Source organism: Tachysurus fulvidraco, chromosome 21 (assembly GCF_022655615.1).
Source record: "Tachysurus fulvidraco isolate hzauxx_2018 chromosome 21, HZAU_PFXX_2.0, whole genome shotgun sequence".
NCBI lineage: Eukaryota > Metazoa > Chordata > Actinopteri > Siluriformes > Bagridae > Tachysurus > Tachysurus fulvidraco.
Window position 1 is genome coordinate 19277694 of NC_062538.1, and position 18386 is coordinate 19296079.

The 18386-nt window shown below is 39.1% G+C and overlaps 2 protein-coding genes across 5 annotated transcripts; both read right to left on the reverse strand.

Annotated features, from left to right (window-relative positions):
- Positions 1-449: 449 nt before the first annotated feature.
- dcaf12 (DDB1 and CUL4 associated factor 12) lies at positions 450-10014 on the reverse strand. Of its 2 annotated transcripts, none has more exons than XM_047805505.1 (9): positions 9992-10014; positions 5522-5812; positions 5101-5376; positions 4886-4946; positions 3614-3807; positions 3457-3522; positions 3196-3358; positions 2928-3106; positions 450-1974 (listed from the first exon to the last, which is right to left on the reverse strand). In XM_047805505.1, the coding sequence occupies exons 1-9, from the start codon at positions 9995-9997 to the stop codon at positions 1816-1818; spliced, it is 1395 nt and encodes a 464-aa protein (XP_047661461.1). In that variant the 5' UTR covers positions 9998-10014; the 3' UTR covers positions 450-1815. The 2 variants fall into 2 exon arrangements, with proteins under 2 accessions (XP_047661461.1, XP_027008527.1); XM_027152726.2 differs by lacking the exon at positions 9992-10014 and adding an exon at positions 7815-8062.
- A 582-nt stretch (positions 10015-10596) lies between these two features.
- ubap1 (ubiquitin associated protein 1) lies at positions 10597-16618 on the reverse strand. Of its 3 annotated transcripts, XM_027152660.2 has the most exons (7): positions 16456-16616; positions 14792-14840; positions 14579-14703; positions 13191-13991; positions 12675-12833; positions 12414-12515; positions 10597-11646 (listed from the first exon to the last, which is right to left on the reverse strand). In XM_027152660.2, the coding sequence occupies exons 2-7, from the start codon at positions 14829-14831 to the stop codon at positions 11506-11508; spliced, it is 1368 nt and encodes a 455-aa protein (XP_027008461.1). In that variant the 5' UTR covers positions 14832-14840; positions 16456-16616; the 3' UTR covers positions 10597-11505. The 3 variants fall into 3 exon arrangements, with proteins under 3 accessions (XP_027008461.1, XP_027008462.1, XP_047661462.1); XM_027152661.2 differs by lacking the exon at positions 12414-12515 and having other exon boundaries at positions 16456-16617; XM_047805506.1 differs by lacking the exons at positions 12414-12515; positions 12675-12833 and having other exon boundaries at positions 16456-16618.
- Positions 16619-18386: the final 1768 nt, after the last annotated feature.

An 18386-nucleotide genomic window follows, 5' to 3' on the forward strand; every position in this document is an offset into this window, starting at 1 on the left:
TATATATATAAAACGCCACTCTAATTCTTACAGTTAGAGCATAAGGATTTAAATCTGTATTTAAAAATAATACTAATAATTATTTGTCTGTTTAAAATAGATGCAGTTTCTAAAGAAATCAGTGGTGTATTTAAACGCATATCAGCTGTTTTAAGTCTGTAAATGTAGAAGCAATGTATATGAAGTTCCTCACATGTATATGAAGTTCCTCGTTCCTCTAATTATACGAAGAAATAATAATGACTAAAAATAGGTGTTTTTGTATTAAACACTGAAGTGCATTAGCTGCATACCGGTACACTGTGGCGTGCACGCGCATTGCTGAACTGCGCTGTGCTCGTTCACGGTGCGACCTCTACTAACCTTATGCTATTCTATTCCACCCTAATGGTTAAAAAACCCAAATCAGTTCTACGTACATAAAAGATGACACAATCCAAAACCAAACATGGAAGAAAAATACATCAATAGACTTTTATTCATTATTTTCTCTTTAAACATGTTCTTGAATTGGTTTGCCTTGTTTCACATATTTTTTTCAGACTCAGCAAGTTGTAAAAACACTCAGGTAGTGTGTATAAAAAAAGAGGGCACCACCAAAATAATGACGGTTAGTCCACACACACACGTTTTCAAACATTTACATAAAATGTATTTTCTCTCTATAAGATTTCCAAATATGTGTACACATTTATATATAAAATACATTTTAAAAGTGAAGGTTACTCGTTTAATATAGGGTCTTAACCACAATCTGCTCTATTTGTTCTAATTTTTTTCTTTGCAATGATCCATAAAGGTTTCATGTTTAAAAAGAAAAGTCGACTCGCAAAAGTCTTTCACAGAAAGACTCAGGAAAGGCAACGATGTTACTGACTACTGCTCTGCCTCTGCTCAAAAGAAGAGGAAGAGGAGCTGAATCTTCTTCCCCCCTGACTGGAGCTCAGAAGCGACACTGTGAACGAAAATGATTGTACATTAGCAGCATGAGCGCTAGTGACAAATAAGGGCAGGAAATAAATTATAGCTGCTGAAAGAAAAACAAAACAACATTACCAATGTGATGTGTGCATTAGTCTTACTCACAAAGCAAAAGACACAATCCACTTAAAAATCATACCTCACTCACTATCAGAGGAAACAAACAAACAAAAAAAATCTGTTATCATGTCCGTGTTTCATTCAGACATCATTTCTGCGCTTTTGTCTGTTTGCAATAATCAGTCCCTCTGTGATCATCATGGCATAATATGGCACAACAAAACTAAAATAAGTTCTGCTACCAGACTGTCTTTTTTCATTTGCTCTTCTTCTATGTACTTCAGTCCACTTCAAGCAAGAGCGTGGCAGATCCTGGGCTCAACAAATAGCCCATACCAAAATAACAGACTTTCTCCAAGCCTCCAATCTTTGAGACACATTACACAAAATGCTGCAGAGCAAAACGGTAAAAACCAAGCGAGCATCCGAGATCCTGGAGAGGCCGTTAAATAGTTTAATATCTTTACACTTTGTCAGAGTTCTGAAACGAGTCTCTGACCGAGGACTAGGACTGAGCACAGGCCTCACTGACTGCTGCGCAAAACTCTGCTTAGTCACACACTGAAAAGAAATCAGGAGCCAAGAAAGACAACACATAAATGATAAAAAAAAAAAAAAACAACAACAAAAAAAAAAACTGAAGAGAAGCATGTTGATGCTCCTGAGTCCGGTGGAAACAGATATTGGCAGATGAATGAAGACAGACAGAGTGCTGCAATGATGATCAGTATGTATAGTAAAAGTCTGACAGGAACAGCGAGAGAGTGGAGAAAGCTAGCTCCAGAGCCCCGCGTAGTTTCCGTGCAGGCCCGAGCAGAGAGGTCCGCCGGCCACAAACAGCTTGGTTCCAGAGTCATCATAGCAATGCGTGTAGACGGCATTCGGAAAGGAGCTGATGTCTGAGAAATAGCTTCTCCACGTTTCATCATGGTTCTAGGAAAAAGGGGACAATGTTGCTTATGACCCTTATTCTCGCATAATATCTCAAATCAAATCAGCTTCAGTTACACATTTTGAACTTTGAGGACCCCTTAATCACAGATCATCATTAAGGCTTTAGAAAAACATTTATCAAGTTATTGGTTTCTCTGTCTAGATCAGTACGAAAGAGGAAGAGTAACAGATTTGGTCTTGATCATCTTATTGATTTGTTTGAGTTAAAAGACAGAAAGCTAGAGTGAGAACAAGCAAGACAGAGACTCTGTTCACATCTGGCATTAACATGCATCCTGCGGGATCGGTGTTGAAAATGATCAGTGCCAAGTATAGGTGTGAATGCAATCAAACTTGTCTTGAAGATTCAATTTGATCTAAAAATCACACAAGCCATATTCTGGGTTGGTCAGATGACCACATCACGTTTATAGTGTGAACACAAATGCATCTCAATGCTTCATGGATAGCAACCGAGAACCAACAAACTGACTAAATCATTGCTGCTAGGCTAATGTATAAAGATGACACAATAACAACTGAAACATGAGCAGTTGCTTTTTTCATATTATCTCATCTACATATCTTGTCTCATCGACACTATTAGCAGGACATTTCTGCCGGAAAATAAATGCTGAGGAAGGCTGTCGTAATAAATGTGCGCGACAGCCTCTCTCAAATGGAAACGATGAAGATAAAATCTGTTCATAATGCCTGGTGCAAAGGTCTGTGTGTCTCGGCTGTGTACTGGTGACCCTTTCACCCAGGACGCATGTTAACGTGGGACCGAAAGACAAGCTGGCAAAGAGAAAAACAAAGTACCAAAAGAGACAAAAGAGTCGTATGGAGAGCCAGAGAGAAAGAAACAGGGACAGAAACAGAGAGACAGACAGGGAAAATTATTAGATTATTAGATACTATATAAGATTCTGATGTAATAAACAGCTCTGTACCAGCCAGCCTCTCCCCGTGGTGAGCTTGAGAATGCCGTCTACAGGGGTCTTCCGGTACCCGCCGGGTGAACTGGATGGACCATCGAGGAAACGCTGAGCCCTGATGTCGTAGAAGAGCAGGGAGCCTTGGCCTGTGCCTACTGTCACTATGTGCTCGTAGAAGCTGACGGAGCGAATTCCTGTTCACACATTACATATACAAGCGATTTAGTGACGACATAAAAGTGCTGAGAGTGTTATAATAAATAAGTACGAGCGCAAAACATACCACTGCCACGTTCTCTGGAGCTCACAGACTTTATGTTTTGGGAAGACTGCCGAGGATCGAGAAAGGACACGTGTGCCTGGGAGCCGACCGCATACACAGACCAGTCCAGTCCATATGCCAGGCACACATTCTCCTTGCAGTAGGGAAGCTTTGTGGAGAGCTCCTGAAAACAACGAACAGCATAAAAAGAAGAACCGGTTAAGGATATGTACAGGAATGAAAAGTAAGAGAAGGCAACGTGCAAGAGCAAAACCACTCTACCTTACACAGGTTGTCCTCTGCCTTCCATAAATGGAAATATCCATCTAGAGAAACAGCACCCAGCTCCTGATAGAACAGAAGTAATGTATATCTAAAATATATATGAAATGTTAAAAACGTGGAAAATCAAGTAGACGCAATGAGGACAGAGACTGACCTTATGGCTGTTATTGAAGGCTAGGGCACGCACTTTACAGTTGTATGGGTGGGTGTACTCTTTAGGGATGTCTTTAAGGGCGCGATGGGAGATGTGGGCGTAGCTGGGGACCCCTTCCTCATCCTGCTGTTTCTCTGCCAGACTTAACACCTCTTCGGACACCTCCCACAGGCCCATGGAGCCGTCCCGAGAACCTAACAGGACACACGTCAAAGAGAAAGAAAATTTGATACGTGGATGATAAAACACCAAGTAATGAACGCGACGCATGATGTCAAAAAACAATGTATTATGGCCTCTTGATGTGGGTTTTTTTTTTTTTAACCTTCTGATTTTCCTCAACTGAAATATGATTCCCTTTTTCACATGCATGGGAATAACAGGTAAAGTAATTGTTCTAATTACTGAAAGGTCAAGCAGGACAAAACTGCATGTTTTATAGCTGTATAGTTTATAATCTATATCTATATGCATAGATCATTGAGTGTACAAACAAGAAATTTGGTGCCACGAAAATCTGATAAATTCAGAAAAACTTGGACGCTCCAGATTGTGAGTTAAGACTACAATGAAACTCTCAACTTGATCTCAACCTCGGATTATTTCATTTGCAGAGACTACTGTACTATTATATATGGAATATATTGTCGATGTACTGATGATGAGTATGAAATATTAATGACATTTTTTTGCCATAGTAGTATCTCAAACTAACGTCTGTCTTTCGTCCTTCGTCGATCGGCCGTCTCTCTGCACTTTTATGGAGTTTTGTGGGTGTCACTGAATGCAAGTGAGCTTTGTAGGAAACACTCTGTGAGCTGTGTTCGGCTCGTTCAAACGTTTACGCGTGACTTTAAAGGTTGAGAATTATCGTAAGGAGTATGTGCTCTTTTTAACATTTGCAGTGCAACTTAAACAGGGCTCGGATCTTCATAGTATTTTCATGACTGTATACTTTTGCATCCCTAAAGCATCTTGATAAATGCAGGATGATCAGAGATAATTTAATGAAGCTGCCTTTTTAACATTGGGAGTTAAATGCTGGAAAATAGGGTTACAGACGACAAGCCGCTCTCATATACAAACCATAAGCATTTATGTTGTGTAAGCTTTTTAGTTCATGTCAGCACAAACGGTGCTAGAGACAGCACTTTTTTCTTCTTGAAAAACACCAGAGTCAGCTAATAGCTGCTGTTTTTTCTTTTCCCAGGTACAGAGATTTGTTGAATGAAGGTTTAAATCTGCCAAGCAGACAGTCATTAATGCTGTTACCTGATACAGCCATGGTGTCACTGATCCAGGCAATGGAAAAGATCCAGTCATTGTGACCATCCTGAAAACAAAAATAAGTTAGAAATCATCCTTCTAATTAAGGTTAAATAAAATGCATAAAAAAAAACAAAAAACAAAAAAAAAAAAAACATTAAATTCTAACAATTTTTCATGTAGCATCTGTCTGTAAAGATGCACACTAGAGTCAAACTCACATCGCCAACGCAGACTGGGTCTAGTGTGGGCAGTCGATAGACAGCCAGGCTGTTCGGGTTATCTCCTCCGGTGGCCAGCAGAGTGCGTGACGGATTGAGCTCGATGGCATGGATGCCACAGCCCTGCTGGGCATCAAGTCCACCAGCTAATCCTGGGTTCTGAAAGACCGGGGTGCCTATCACACCCATGCCCAGGGAGCCTCCGCCCTGTCCTTCTCTGTCCTTTAGCATCGGGATCCGGGTAATCTGGCCCGTGAGCACGTCAACCACAAAGAGCTAAAAAAAAAAAAATGTATTATAGTTAAAAAAAAAAAAAAGGAGTATCATAATTAATAAACATCCTCAATATTACAGTGATATTCATCTTGTAATGATTTCCTTGATAAGCAAGAAGCTGCAAATGCAAACGTTCAAATCTCACCGTATTGCACTTGGTCCCACACACCACTTGACGCTGATTGAGCCACTGAGATGCAAACACTTTGTTGAGGCAGCCCAGGGAGAATTCACGTTCTCTGAGAATTCCTGGGATGCGTCCTGCTGCAAAGCCACGCAAGCTACGCTGGAACCTCCACTCGTGCTGCTTCTGAGGTCGAAACTCCCGTCCTCGGATAGCGGACACCATTGACTGACGGCCTTGCCACCATTGCTGGGCATGACGTGACGATGAGGATACGCGGACACGCTTATACACAGACTGGCACCAATCAAGCTGTCAAAGGGAAAGATGTGCTTCAGTCAGATTACATTTAACCCACTGACATCTTTTACAAAAATTAAACATAAAGGAGATGTGGAGATGTTCTGCTGTACAGAGATGCTGTGTTCGATGGCTGCTTATTTTTTATGACCGGAAACAAACACACAAATACGTTTTCATGGTTAAAAAGGGTTTGACATTTAAAAGCTTCTGGAAGAGTGCACAATGGTTTACATCATCTACGCTGCATGCAAATGGTAGTTTTATGTAAATGCTTGTCTACAGAAAAGGGAATAGAAATAGTTTGGGAAAACGTTACTGCTTATTTGATTCTTTACACTTTCTGTGAATTAAAAACAAACATGTCACAAGGTTTCTTCAAACTGTTTCTAACTGACCACTTCTCCTGCATCAACCAATCAGCGTTCGGCAGACGCACAGCAGCGCAGTTATACACAAGGGAACTGAGTGCTAGCACATCTCTGCATGACACGTTTACCCAGTACTTATACCCAGAAGATATAAACCAGGCTTTTTGGCTATAAAAAGATATTCTGTCACGATACTCTCTTTTAAAATTAACCGCAGGGGTGTAACATGCATGGTGTAATCATGACATGATGAGGCATCTTTAGTCTATTAATTATGGATTTAATGCAAAAGGTCCTGAGGATGTCCCTTACATTGTGCATAAAAAATGCAGACTTTGACATACCGGACCTTATAATGTTTTTATTTCTCATGTCTTGTTTATACAATCAAATCCTTGGCAGAATTAATTATTTTCAACCTGTAGCACATTTTGCTTGAATATAAAAAAAACCTCTCCTCGTAGTAAATTTGACTTTATTTAGTTTAACATATGCAAGAATACACTGTAAAAAAAAAAGTGGCACCAATATTGTCTAAATAACAAAATAAAAAAGGAGTCATCATTTTCTTACATTTAAATTCTGTTTTTATTTTCAGAATCGAGTTGGTAAACGCAATACGGTGTCGGATCGTGACTCCTGAAGAAAACCAACTGACTGTTACAAAGCACTGGAGACTCCTTCCTTAAACGTATCTCCTTATTCACCAGATCGGCAAAGAGATGTTTTGGTATAAATATATAGATTTTTTTAAATATATATAAATTTGATTCTAGACAGAGTTAATCGTTTGATATAACTGGAAATGTGGAGTGAGTAAAGAAGGGTTTTTTTGTGTGTATTTAAGAAAAAAAAAAACAGAAAAACCTGACCATGACCAAGTGCCTCACAAATATATCAAACGTTTCAATCCTTTCACTTTGAGACACTTCACTTTACATGTAAACAATAAAAGTACCAAAAAAAATAAAAAAATAAAAAATGTACGTGTTCTGTGATATAAAGTAATTTACAAATGGTTTACAAATAAAAACAATCAACTGAATTAATAACAAACACAGCTAACTTTCTAGCCACCACAAATCACCTGTTAAAGTTCATCCTTGATATTACTCACATTTGTAACCATTTATTTATTTTGACGTAGCTAGATATCTAAAGATAAAGATAACTCGGCCACTTTATTATTTATTAACTAGCCTCTCAGGTATGCTAACATGTTAACCTAGATAATCGGGGTCAGTTGTGTTAGCCTAAGTTACATAACCCTTCGGTTAAACGTGGTCTTCGGTTTACTCGAGGTGTCGACTCACGTGTCGGTTACGTTTAAACGCTTTTAATACTTAACTTGTTCACGAGCTATTGAATGAATCGTTTAAATACTCGAACAGTACTACACCGCTAGCTAGCTAGCTAGCTAGTTAGCCAGGCAGCTAGCCGGTCACTGTTAGCAGCTGTCCAAGGAATCTCGTTATTAATACGGTTTAGATAAATTGGACAATATTTGAGGTGTTTTTTTGGTGTTTTGTTTTGCTAGAAAAACGTCTTTAAAGAGCTGACAGCTAAGTTATAGCTCATAATAAGCAGCTAAAAACAGCGCTGATGCTAATTGCAGCCAGTAGCCCGGTTTAGCAGAGACCTACCTGTTGTTCCTTGAGCTCCCCTGCCTTCCTTTTCCTGCTAACTGTTTTTCTCGCCATAATCTGACACACACAGGTCCCTCACCCACATGGAGGGTAGTACTGGCGACGCTGGAAAGTGGGGCATATAACGGCGCTGGCGGCGGGGGTTTTTATTTAAGTGATGAGGATATTGATGTCCTCTAAGGCCTTGTCAACTAGCCGAGTTGCTATGGCTGAATGTTTGTGCTTCGTTACTCGCTCCGCCCCTCGCGTTGACGTCATCACGTCTTGGCGTTGTTGTGTTTTTTTTTTATTATTATTAATAAAAAATAATAAATAAATAAATCGCCACCGACGCTGTACCCAAGTTCGAATGTCTGGTATATTAAATAAATAAATAAATAAAAACCGAGGGGGAAAAAAAATTAATAATAATAAAGTGTTTCCCACCCGTATTCAGAAATTTCTCCCCTATTGGCTAACAGCTTGGACTGTCATAAACGCCTGCACTGATTGGACAGTTTTAACTAACCGCTGAGGTTCAAGTGGGTCATGTCTTTAAATACGAGTGGGGAAAAAAACAGACAAGGAATAGAAGTGGTACCAGTGTACTTCCAATGTGATAGACGTGTTCCTCCACGTGTGTCTGTCAAGTGACAACAAACTTTTGGCCATATAGTATATGCACATACACACACACACATATATATATATACAAACTCGTTATCCAGTTTAATAAGGGCTGGGACTCAGCCCGCCTCTGTGTCACTGGATATCCATCTTCCTGTCAGATAGACCACAAGCAGTTCATATGGGAAAACATGTCTCATGCCCCCCTCATCCTCAGCACTGGAGCCCCCCAAGGTTGTGTACTGCTGTACTCACTGTACAGTCATGACTGTGTGGCCACTACCAGCTCCACCAACATCATCTAGTTTGCTGATGACACCGTTGTGGTAGGCCTCATCTACAACGATGAGACAGCCTGCCTACAGGAGATTAAGAGTCTGGTTACATGGTGCCAGACAAACAATCCCCTTCTCAATACCAGCAAAATGAAGGAGCTCGTAGTGGACTTCAGTAAGAAGCAGGAGAGGAAATACGGGACCCCAGTGGAAAGAGTGAACGGTTTCCGAGACCTTGGTGTTCACATCTCACAGGATCGTCCATGGACGGGTCACATCAACACTCTGGTAAAGGCTCACCAGCGTCTCTTCCACCTCAGATGCTTAAGGGATTTTAAACCACCCCTAATGTGCTAAGAAATTTCTACACTTGCATCACTGAGAGCATCCTGACAGAAAGCATCCCAGCCTGGTTTGGGAACAGAACAAACAGGACAGACGAGTTCTCCAGTTCTATAGTACTCTACAGTTCACAATTCACACTGAGCTCCCTGACCTGGAGTCTATCTACAACAAGCGATGCTGGACCAAAGCCAGGAAGATCATGAAAGACCTCAGCCAATCCGAACAATGGACTCTTCTCTGTGCTGCAGTCAGGAAAGCGTTTCCATTCCCTGAAGGGAAACACACAGAGAATGAGGAGGAACCTCTTCCCAGAGGCCATCCGAGCCCTCAACCAACATAAAACCTAGAACCAGGTCTCTATGGACCACATGACACTACTACCTCAGACGGACCATTTTGCACACCATAACTTGCACGTCACATTGGAAATCTTATCAAACTCTTGTCACACTAGTCACTTTACATACTTTGCACATTATCATATATGCAACTCATCTAAATTATATTTAACACACTTTCACAACTGTCCATCCCATTCATTGCATATTGTACAGATGTTTTTATTCTTACTTGTTGTATTTATCACTATTCTTCAGATTCATAGATCTGTTTTTTGTTTATTTTTGTTTATTCCCTTTATCATTTTCATTGCACCTATATTTTACATGTTTCTATTGTATTTCTTCTCACAAGGAAGACATAAACCACATTTCACTACATGTCATACCATGTATGTTTGTGTATGTGACAAATAAAATTAGAATTTGAAACATTCAGAAAAAGTCTTTCAGATAAAGAAAGACTTTATATCAACTAGAATAGCCAGGTTCTATTAAATGCGACAATAAATGAATAAAAAAAAAATAAGCTGTTCTTTGAAACCTCAGTTTCCCAACATCGTCAAGAAAATTGGACTCCATTGAACACTCAGATGTATTTCAAACTCACCTTCATCTGTGGCACCTATATCAATGATCTTGACCACAAGCGATAAAAGGTCAGGTTTCACTAAAAGGGCTGTTTTTCTTGATTACTGTTTTTCAGTCATATTAATGAGAAATCCAGTGTAGAATAGAGAACATCTGGAATCAGAATTGTCCCAGAAAAGTCCCAGAATGTAATGCAGCTGGATGATGCAGTTGTGTATAGACTTGGGTTGGCTAGTCAGTAGTCTACAAAACGACTAACGTGTGTTACAAGTGTTTTTTACAGTGGTGTTAACATAAAATTTGAAGATCTAGGGGTTTAAGCAAAGTGTACAAACAAGGAGGTGAGAAAGCTGTAAATAATAAAGTGCTGCTGCATCACTCTCTTTATGTAGAGATGAAGCCAGAGCTAAATACAACTGGCACCACTATAAGATGGGGTTTATGGGATATTTATGATTCCAACCAAGAATGGAACATGATATAAAAGTCAAAAAAATAAACTCAGAAGGTAATTAAATTAATTACAGTTTTTCACTGAATCACACAATCTAAAAAAGAAAAAAAAAAAATAAAGTGAACCATCGTGATTACGTCAGTGTACATATCACATCCTTAAGCTATTGGTAAAGAATTTCCAAGTCTTTATTACAGATTGAAGGTGTCAGTGTATCTTGAACAAATTTAAATACATTTATATTAATATCTATGAATCTTTGTGCCTTTTCAGCCTTGCAAGTCATCTGTACGAAGATGCATCGACACATAAATATTGCATTTGCAGAAACACTTCAGTTTCTCTTTCCTTTCCAGTGTAAAGGTTGCTCGGCTGCAGTTTTTCCTTTCGGGTATTTGTCGTCTTGTTTTCTCTCGATGCATTGGGGTCATAAGATCTGTTAATGCACTTCCTATAGCAGAGGGCAAACAAACCAGAACTTAAAACAAAATGGCTGTCTTTGCTGGTCAAACAGGGAAACAGATAAACGTACGATTAAAAGGATGTACAGCAGAGACAGATGGAAGAAAAACAAAATGAGGAACCAGTTGGTGGCAAGAACAGAAAGGGCACTTTAAAGTCTCTGTTCAGACATGGTATGTGTATGAGCAAGTATTAAGTTCTCATCACTTATGAAAAACATAGCAGCGATGCTGCAAGTCCATTTCATGTGGAATCACACCCTCGTGGCTCTCCTCTCTGCCCCCGTCCTAGGCACCGCCCCATGTCTTGTTTCTATGGCGATGAAAAAGGAAGGACAGCTCAGTGTCCTCTTGCCCACAATCACTTAACAAAGATCACTTAATTGGGTCAGAGCTGAGGTCGGATGAATCAGACCCTACCATGAAGGGCATGTTTTTTTGTTGTTTTTTTTAAGGGATACGTGTTCACTTGTCCAGGCTCAGATACCCTTGCTACACGCCTACCTCTGCTGCTCTTACTCAAATACTCCTCCTCCTCCCATCTCCCTCTCTCTCTTCTCTGTGGTGCATTTTTTAAGAGCAAAGGAGGGCGGATCAAGGATGAGACACTGCTCTGGTTCAGCTTGCAGCCGCACGAGCCATTAAGTCCTCCAGAGCTTTATCCTGGTCATTATTGTGCACTAATAGGACCTCTTTAATGGTGTCTCTCTCAAAGCCCATCTCCCCGAATCGGGACATCAACTGCAGAAACTGCAGAGCCTGAAAGAGAAAAGAAACAACATGATTAATAGAGACTACACACTTTTAAACTCACTGAATGTCTTGGAGATCCAAGGACATACCTTAAAAAAACTACATTACACCCACTTTACTCTGTATATACAGTTCGGTTACAAAAGACTTACTATTGAGCGTACCACCTAGTGGTATCAGAGTGCAATCAATGAATATAAAATGCATTAAGATGTGCAATTATAGAATAATAAACTGGCAATGTGGTGATGTGACCTGCCCCATGCAAAGTGGAGTTACTGTTGCCACCCTGAGGCTTATTAACTTACAGTACCATGTCCTGAAATGTTTTATTCCTTTTATACACCACCACTTTTAACAACATAATTTATTTATTAAATAACCATGTCACACTATTAAATCCATTTGTTACTCGATTTAATGTCAGCAAAACCAGTTAGATCAGGTTCCTTTTATTGCAGTAAAATGATGTTCCTTCTCTTGATATCTTACACAGGGCAGATTGCATCACAGTTTACAGTCAAGTCTGCTTTACTTCATTAACCGTGAAATGTTCATTAGCGAGACAGCATGAACTAGGATTCCATCATACAGTGTCTCAGCATGACGAAACGATCACGCTGTCAGACTGATGACGATACCTGTTTCTCTACACTGCATTTTTATTGTAGTTATCAAATTTTGCAGTGTTGACTATGAAATGTACTGTTTGTACACAACAAAACTGGAACTCCACAAAGTAAATATATGTAAAAGTTTGACAACAAGCCAACCTTTTCCTCTGAACACTGATAAATTTCCAAACATTCTTCAACTGCTGGGGCATCAAAGCCTCGCTCACACAATCGACTGTGGACAAAAAGGTACTCTAGCACCTGTGGAATGAGAACAAATCCTTTAGAAATCAGCCACAATAGCAAGACAAAAAGGGTTTGTTCTGCGGACTGTTATGCTGCTAGACCAGGAAGAGAATCTCATTCATGAATTAATTCCTGTGCTTGCTGGTGATTTCGAAAAGCTGAACGTAAACCAACCTGTTCTACGTTCTGCCCTTGTCTCTGCATGGCTTTGAGCACGCCTTCGTAAGAGTAGCCCATGCCTACTAGAGTCTCCACACACTGCCGCGCGCTGGGCGAGAGCCCACCCAATGATGCCGAATATGAGGGAGGACCAGCCGCAGGGACGGGGTTCGACTAAAGGGACAGCGAAACGAACAGATCAACTTAAACTGATAATAAACCCATGTTTATGCTATCAGGTGACAAATCTCTTTAGCTCCTACATAAGGTCATGGTATGGTAGGAACTATATTAACAGTTTTAAAGATAACTAGTTAAACACTAAGTAAAGCAATCCGATGAAAATTAATTGATTTAATTGTGTTCATACTAAAATTATTCACAGAATTGCAAAGAAAGGAAACTCTCCTCATCACTTACAATCACCAGAGAAATGCACCTATACAAACTTAATGTGAATGTACTTGACAGTATAACATGAAACAATAGGCGCATTCTCTTTTTTTTATATAAAACGTTCTTGTACATTACCTGCTGTGGTGTGCCATTTGGTGCATGGCCTGGTAACTCCACGGGTAGTGTAGAACTGGTCTGTGGTGTGGATCTTAGCAGGGCTAGTGGAGTACCATTGGGTAAACATCGCTGTGAGGCTGCTGGATATATAGTGAAGGGAGGGTCTGTGGGGGAATCTCCTGAGTCTGACAGCTTGGGGAAAGACAGTGAGCGAATGTTACAGGGGCGATCAGCTTCAATCTGTCCCCTGGAGGTTGACAGACCACCAGTGCCTGTCTGCTCAAAGTCCAGCAGTCCTACCAGGCCGTTGGGTTTATGGAAGATACCCGCTTTGGTCTGCTGAGGCTGTGCACTGCTGTCTTCACCAGCAGTGCTTTCAGGAGTCGAGACGGATACTGATGCCTGCGGCTGGCTCTGGAGGATGTTCCGAAGCTCCTCTTTGTCATCCAGAGTCTTCAGCTCCAGCTTGTCAAATGGGTCCTCCTCCCGCTCAAAGTCAGCAAGATTGAGACTCTGAGGTGCAGGATTACAGGCTGCTGGCTGCGCTGGACCAAACCTAGGTGCCGGGAGCGGGGTAAGGATCGCATTGTGCCGTAGACCTGCCAGAACCGGGTTCATTGCCGGTGGTAGGAGGTCCTGCTCCTCTGCAGGACGAGCCTTTTTCCCACCAGCCAATCCAGCATCACTGTCCTGTAAGGCAGCCTGTCTTTCTTTTTCTGATTCTGCCTGCCTGGATTGTGCTTCCCGAGCCTCAGCAGCTCGCGCCTTGGCCAAGTCGTCCCCCCAACGTACAGTCAGCTTCTCTAGATTGAAGTCATACTGTAGGAGAAGTAACATGATATGATGAGATAAAATCTATGTGACATACACAGAAATGTCATATGGAAAGAGAAATACTGAATACACTTGATTAATTGATGTTTAATTGGAAGAATGCTACTAAAAACAAGCTAGTGTGAAACATGAACAAGGAGTTAAAGGGTTTTTTGTACCAGAAATCAAATATTTAACATTTTTGGATAGAGTCTCCAGTGTCAGCACTTTACAGTTAGAATTAGAGTTGTAACAAATTTAATTTTTTTTGTTAATTTTAACACAAAGAATAAAACCACTCCATTATTGATTCTTTTCCTCTAAATGCACACCCTTGTAAATATTTATTCCTTATATGGTAACCAGACCTTATGTTAAGCACAAGCTAGTTAATCAGTTAGTAAACATCCAAACTTCTCTTTGTTTGTAAGCTACTGATTAAAAAAAAAAGCTTGAAAATGACAATGGCTTTTATGTACGCACTTGACTTATCTATCAACTCTGTAATGGAACATGCAGTATAGGTTCTGTAAAATAGTTGGCTCGCTGTCATCAATCATTTACTGGGTAACAAAAACAGTAACCAAACTGACCTGTGTCTCTGCTAGCAAAGCGTTACAGTCAGGCAGACAGAAGCCAATGGGCAGACCCACTTTTGCTGGGCAGCGAAACTTCTCGTTGAGCTTGAATGGAACATCATCAAGGTAGCTGACAGGTCCTAGATATGAGGACACAAGGAAAGAAGATAACTAACCAAAAATCTCACAGCAATTGAAAGATAATTAATGGTAAGCTAGGTTACTCACCATTGTTGTGGATATCTGATCCAGACTTCCTCTCAGCCATTTAGAGTATCTAAAAATTGGATTGAAAAGACAACATGTCAGAGTCAGGCTCTGAGCCTCAGTGAAAAACAAGTGACCATAAAAGTCAGCAACAACAGCCCTCATTTATTAAATTGTATACAAATACATTTATTTAAAAATCATTTGCCAGAGCATTTTACACAAAAACTTTATGAAAATTTTGTATTCTGCACTCATTCAAGAGTTTGTTTACATGTTGGTGAAAGCGTTCAATTACCACGAACAACAACAATGTGTTTGATACAGCAGCTGACAAGCTACAAAGACTGAACTGCATTATTGGAACATTTACAACATGGTTATTTACCATTTTCAGCTTTTGAATGTTTTATGACAGTTTAACTGGTTTGGGTGTTAAAAGTGAACCCTTTCAACACAACTGAAAAAGCACCTCAATTACAGTGACAGAGATAAATAAACATCAACTAAATAAAATTATTCTTCTACTCAAAACAGCTAATAAATGATCACCTGAATAGAATGACTTTAAAATAACGATAACTAAATAACATACAAATTAATATTAATAACGAGAGGCTGGGAAGCTTATAAAGCAGTGTAACTGGTTCGGTTTCAGATGAAGAACAATTAAAAACAGGGGAAAAAATTTGCTTAATATGTGTTTAGTATTTAAATCATTGCCTCCCGTCCATGAAACATTTCTGTTCTGTAGTCATAAGAATCCTTTTTTAAACACGTGAAAAAGTCCATGGATACAAAAAACTTATGTAAATGACATATAAATTCCACTCCACTGAGGAAGAGCAAGTTGGGTGTTAATGAAAGTTTTCCGGTTTATTAACGCGTTGATAGTCCACTAGGAGGGGTCTTCAATACCGAAAGTAATAACGAGACCCAATGAGTCACTGTGTATGCAACTTGTTTACGTGACATAATTGACCAAATCATCACAGGTTAGCTTGTCAAGCTGGTTCCACTTGTTCCTCACTGTGTGTGTATATACTGTATATATATATATAAAACTAAATAACCATATATTATATATATTAGTGAGGAACAAGTGAAACCAGCTTGACAAGCTAACCTCTATATTTATATATATATATATATATATATATATATATATATATATATATATATATATATATATATATATATATCGACAATTACATTTCTCTCAGGTCTAGGTAAATATTAACGCGTTATTAGGAAAGACTGTAAACAAATTGTAACTTTTATCGTTAAAACCGTGTCAAAGACCATAACAAACACTAGCTGACTCCCAGCCTTTTGACTCGAATGCGACGTCTAAACTCGACAGCTAGCTAGCATACAGGCTTGCGGGTTATTTATTTATTTTACTACCCGTATTCCGACCGACCCCGGAATCTTGCATTCGGATTGGATGCAGCAATCGTATTCTCCTTGTAAGCATGAACTACTACCCAATCACACGGTGGTATAACTTGCCACGCGCAGATTCAGGAAGTGATCCGAATACAGGTAGATTAAAAAAAACACCTCATAGTTACAGGCCTACATAGAGGGAGAAGGTTTGCTAACTAACAGTAGCATCTTCACTTCCTCCGCCACCGCCCCTCAAACAAACTGTCAGCGCAGCATTACAAGTATGTTTTCAGTACCTGCTCTTTCTTTAGTCGTCTATGAATCCGTTCAGCCTTCTTCAAACGTACAACTTCCGAACAAACCTCTCCAGTCGTGAATATTATTGAAAGCGAAATATATTTCCTGCTTCATCGCAGGACGCCATCTTGGGTTTGTGTCCCTCCCCTTCTCTGGGATGCTTTTCGAAGACACGCCTCCTTGAAGTTTTAACCAATCAATGGTGGAGTTTTCAGAACGTTATGTAGCTCACTGGCACTGCTTATTGTTTATACAAGAGCTGGGATGAAACAGTATCAGAATTAGAATTAGTTTGTGTCAAATAACAAACTTTATTTATTGCACTGTCTGACTTTTAAAAAAAAACAACTTATTTTTTATTAATATAATTATTTAAGCCTACTACTTTTATGCATTTTCCCTGAATTATAAGAACTTCCCTAGATCCTAATTACCCGAAATGTAAATTTAATTTAGTATTTTCATTGTTGTTGATTATTTTATAGTTTGCACTTGTTTGGGTTGCTAATGGACCATTTTAGGGGGTGGAGCAGTTTCTTCAAATGAATAAGTAAAATAAGTTATTATATGGATTCACCACTAGGTGGCACCGTTGGGGCCTACAAATCAACACAACATAACACATCAACCCAGACAAGAGCAAAGACTAAAATAAAACAATTCAATTTGTGCCACAAATTGCCAATTGCTGTAAAACATGATTCCAGTTTCAATTCCAATGATTTTAAATCCATTTCCTAATTAACAATCCTGAACAAATACTTGCCAATATTTAAATTTTACAATTATAAATATATAAGATTTATATAAAAAAATGTAATCTTATTATAATTAGGATAGTTATACTGTACTCTTGTTCTTGATTCAATAGTAACATGATTATATTATATGGAAACTGAAAAAAATACAGGGAAAAAGACCAAAACATCATCAAATGGCTATTAATGACTTGCCAATCTCAAATCCTTAATATATATATATATAATATTTATTAAATAACGATATTCTATTATAAATTACAACAAGAGAGAGTGAGAGTGAGAGACAGAGAGGCTGTTGTTGTATGTCTTTTGTTGCCTGCCGTTGGTGTCCTTTTTCTTGTATGTTGAGTATGTTTTAGTCGCTCAGTTTTCCCCTAGTGTATTTCCCTGTGTCTGTTTTTGTTATTTTATTAATAAAACCTTTGTCTGTATTTCCCTGCATTTGGGTCTGGATTTTGTCCCTCGTTCTCCTGACATTAATGACACTGTGACATTTATAAGCAAACAGCAGGAGGAACTTAATGAAGACCAAGATGAATGTAAACACATGACCATAAAAAAATAATAATACTGACATTTATACCATAACCTAATATAACCTTAATGTTTCATGTCGCTTTAGGCAGTAATGTTTTCATATAACAGTCCACAAACATTAACAAAACATTCTTACCACAAAACCATAAAATGATTTGAAAGAAAGAAATGTATAATTGTCAATATAGATTTCTGACACTGGGTATGTCAGAGTACTTTCTTCATTATACAACTATGTGTGTGTGTTGCAGGAATTAGTTTGTATTAAATATCATTTGGGACATGTTTTTATGGAGAAAATAGTCCTCTATGGGGTGGTACCAGTTATGCTACTTCATATCAGGCCACATCATACCACCCAATTGTTGATAATATTCCAGCTAATAACAACATGGCCTCAAGTGTTTTATTGCTTTCATTCCAACAAAAACATAACTTTTCCCTAATGCTGACATTTATAAGAACAATTTCATAATGTTTGAATTTGGTTAACAACGTTAGTCATGTTCCATAAATATTCTGGGAACTTTAAGAGCACTTTCCCTTCGGTTACATCACAGTAAACTGATAAGGAATGTTTGCTTTTAAGTGTTAGTTTTGTAATGCAAACCAACATCCTTGCAACATTCCTG

Bases quoted from the DNA above. Each gene is read 5' to 3' on its own strand.
- dcaf12 (XM_027152726.2), bottom strand. From the start codon at position 7,871: ATGGCGAGAAAAACAGTTAGCAGGAAAAGGAAGGCAGGGGAGCTCAAG. The intron at 3,359-3,456 runs GTAGAGTGGTTT...CGTTGTTTTCAG, and splicing joins CAGAGGACAACCTGTGTAAG to GAGCTCTCCACAAAGCTTCC. The intron at 1,975-2,927 runs GTACAGAGCTGT...CCTTTTTCCTAG, and splicing joins CCACGGGGAGAGGCTGGCTG to AACCATGATGAAACGTGGAG.
- ubap1 (XM_027152660.2), bottom strand. From the start codon at position 14,831: ATGGCTGAGAGGAAGTCTGGATCAGATATCCACAACAATG. The intron at 12,516-12,674 runs GTTGGTTTACGT...CTCATTCCACAG, and splicing joins AAGGGCAGAACGTAGAACAG to GTGCTAGAGTACCTTTTTGT. The intron at 11,647-12,413 runs GTTGGCTTGTTG...TTTCTCTTTCAG, and splicing joins ATCAGTGTTCAGAGGAAAAG to GCTCTGCAGTTTCTGCAGTT.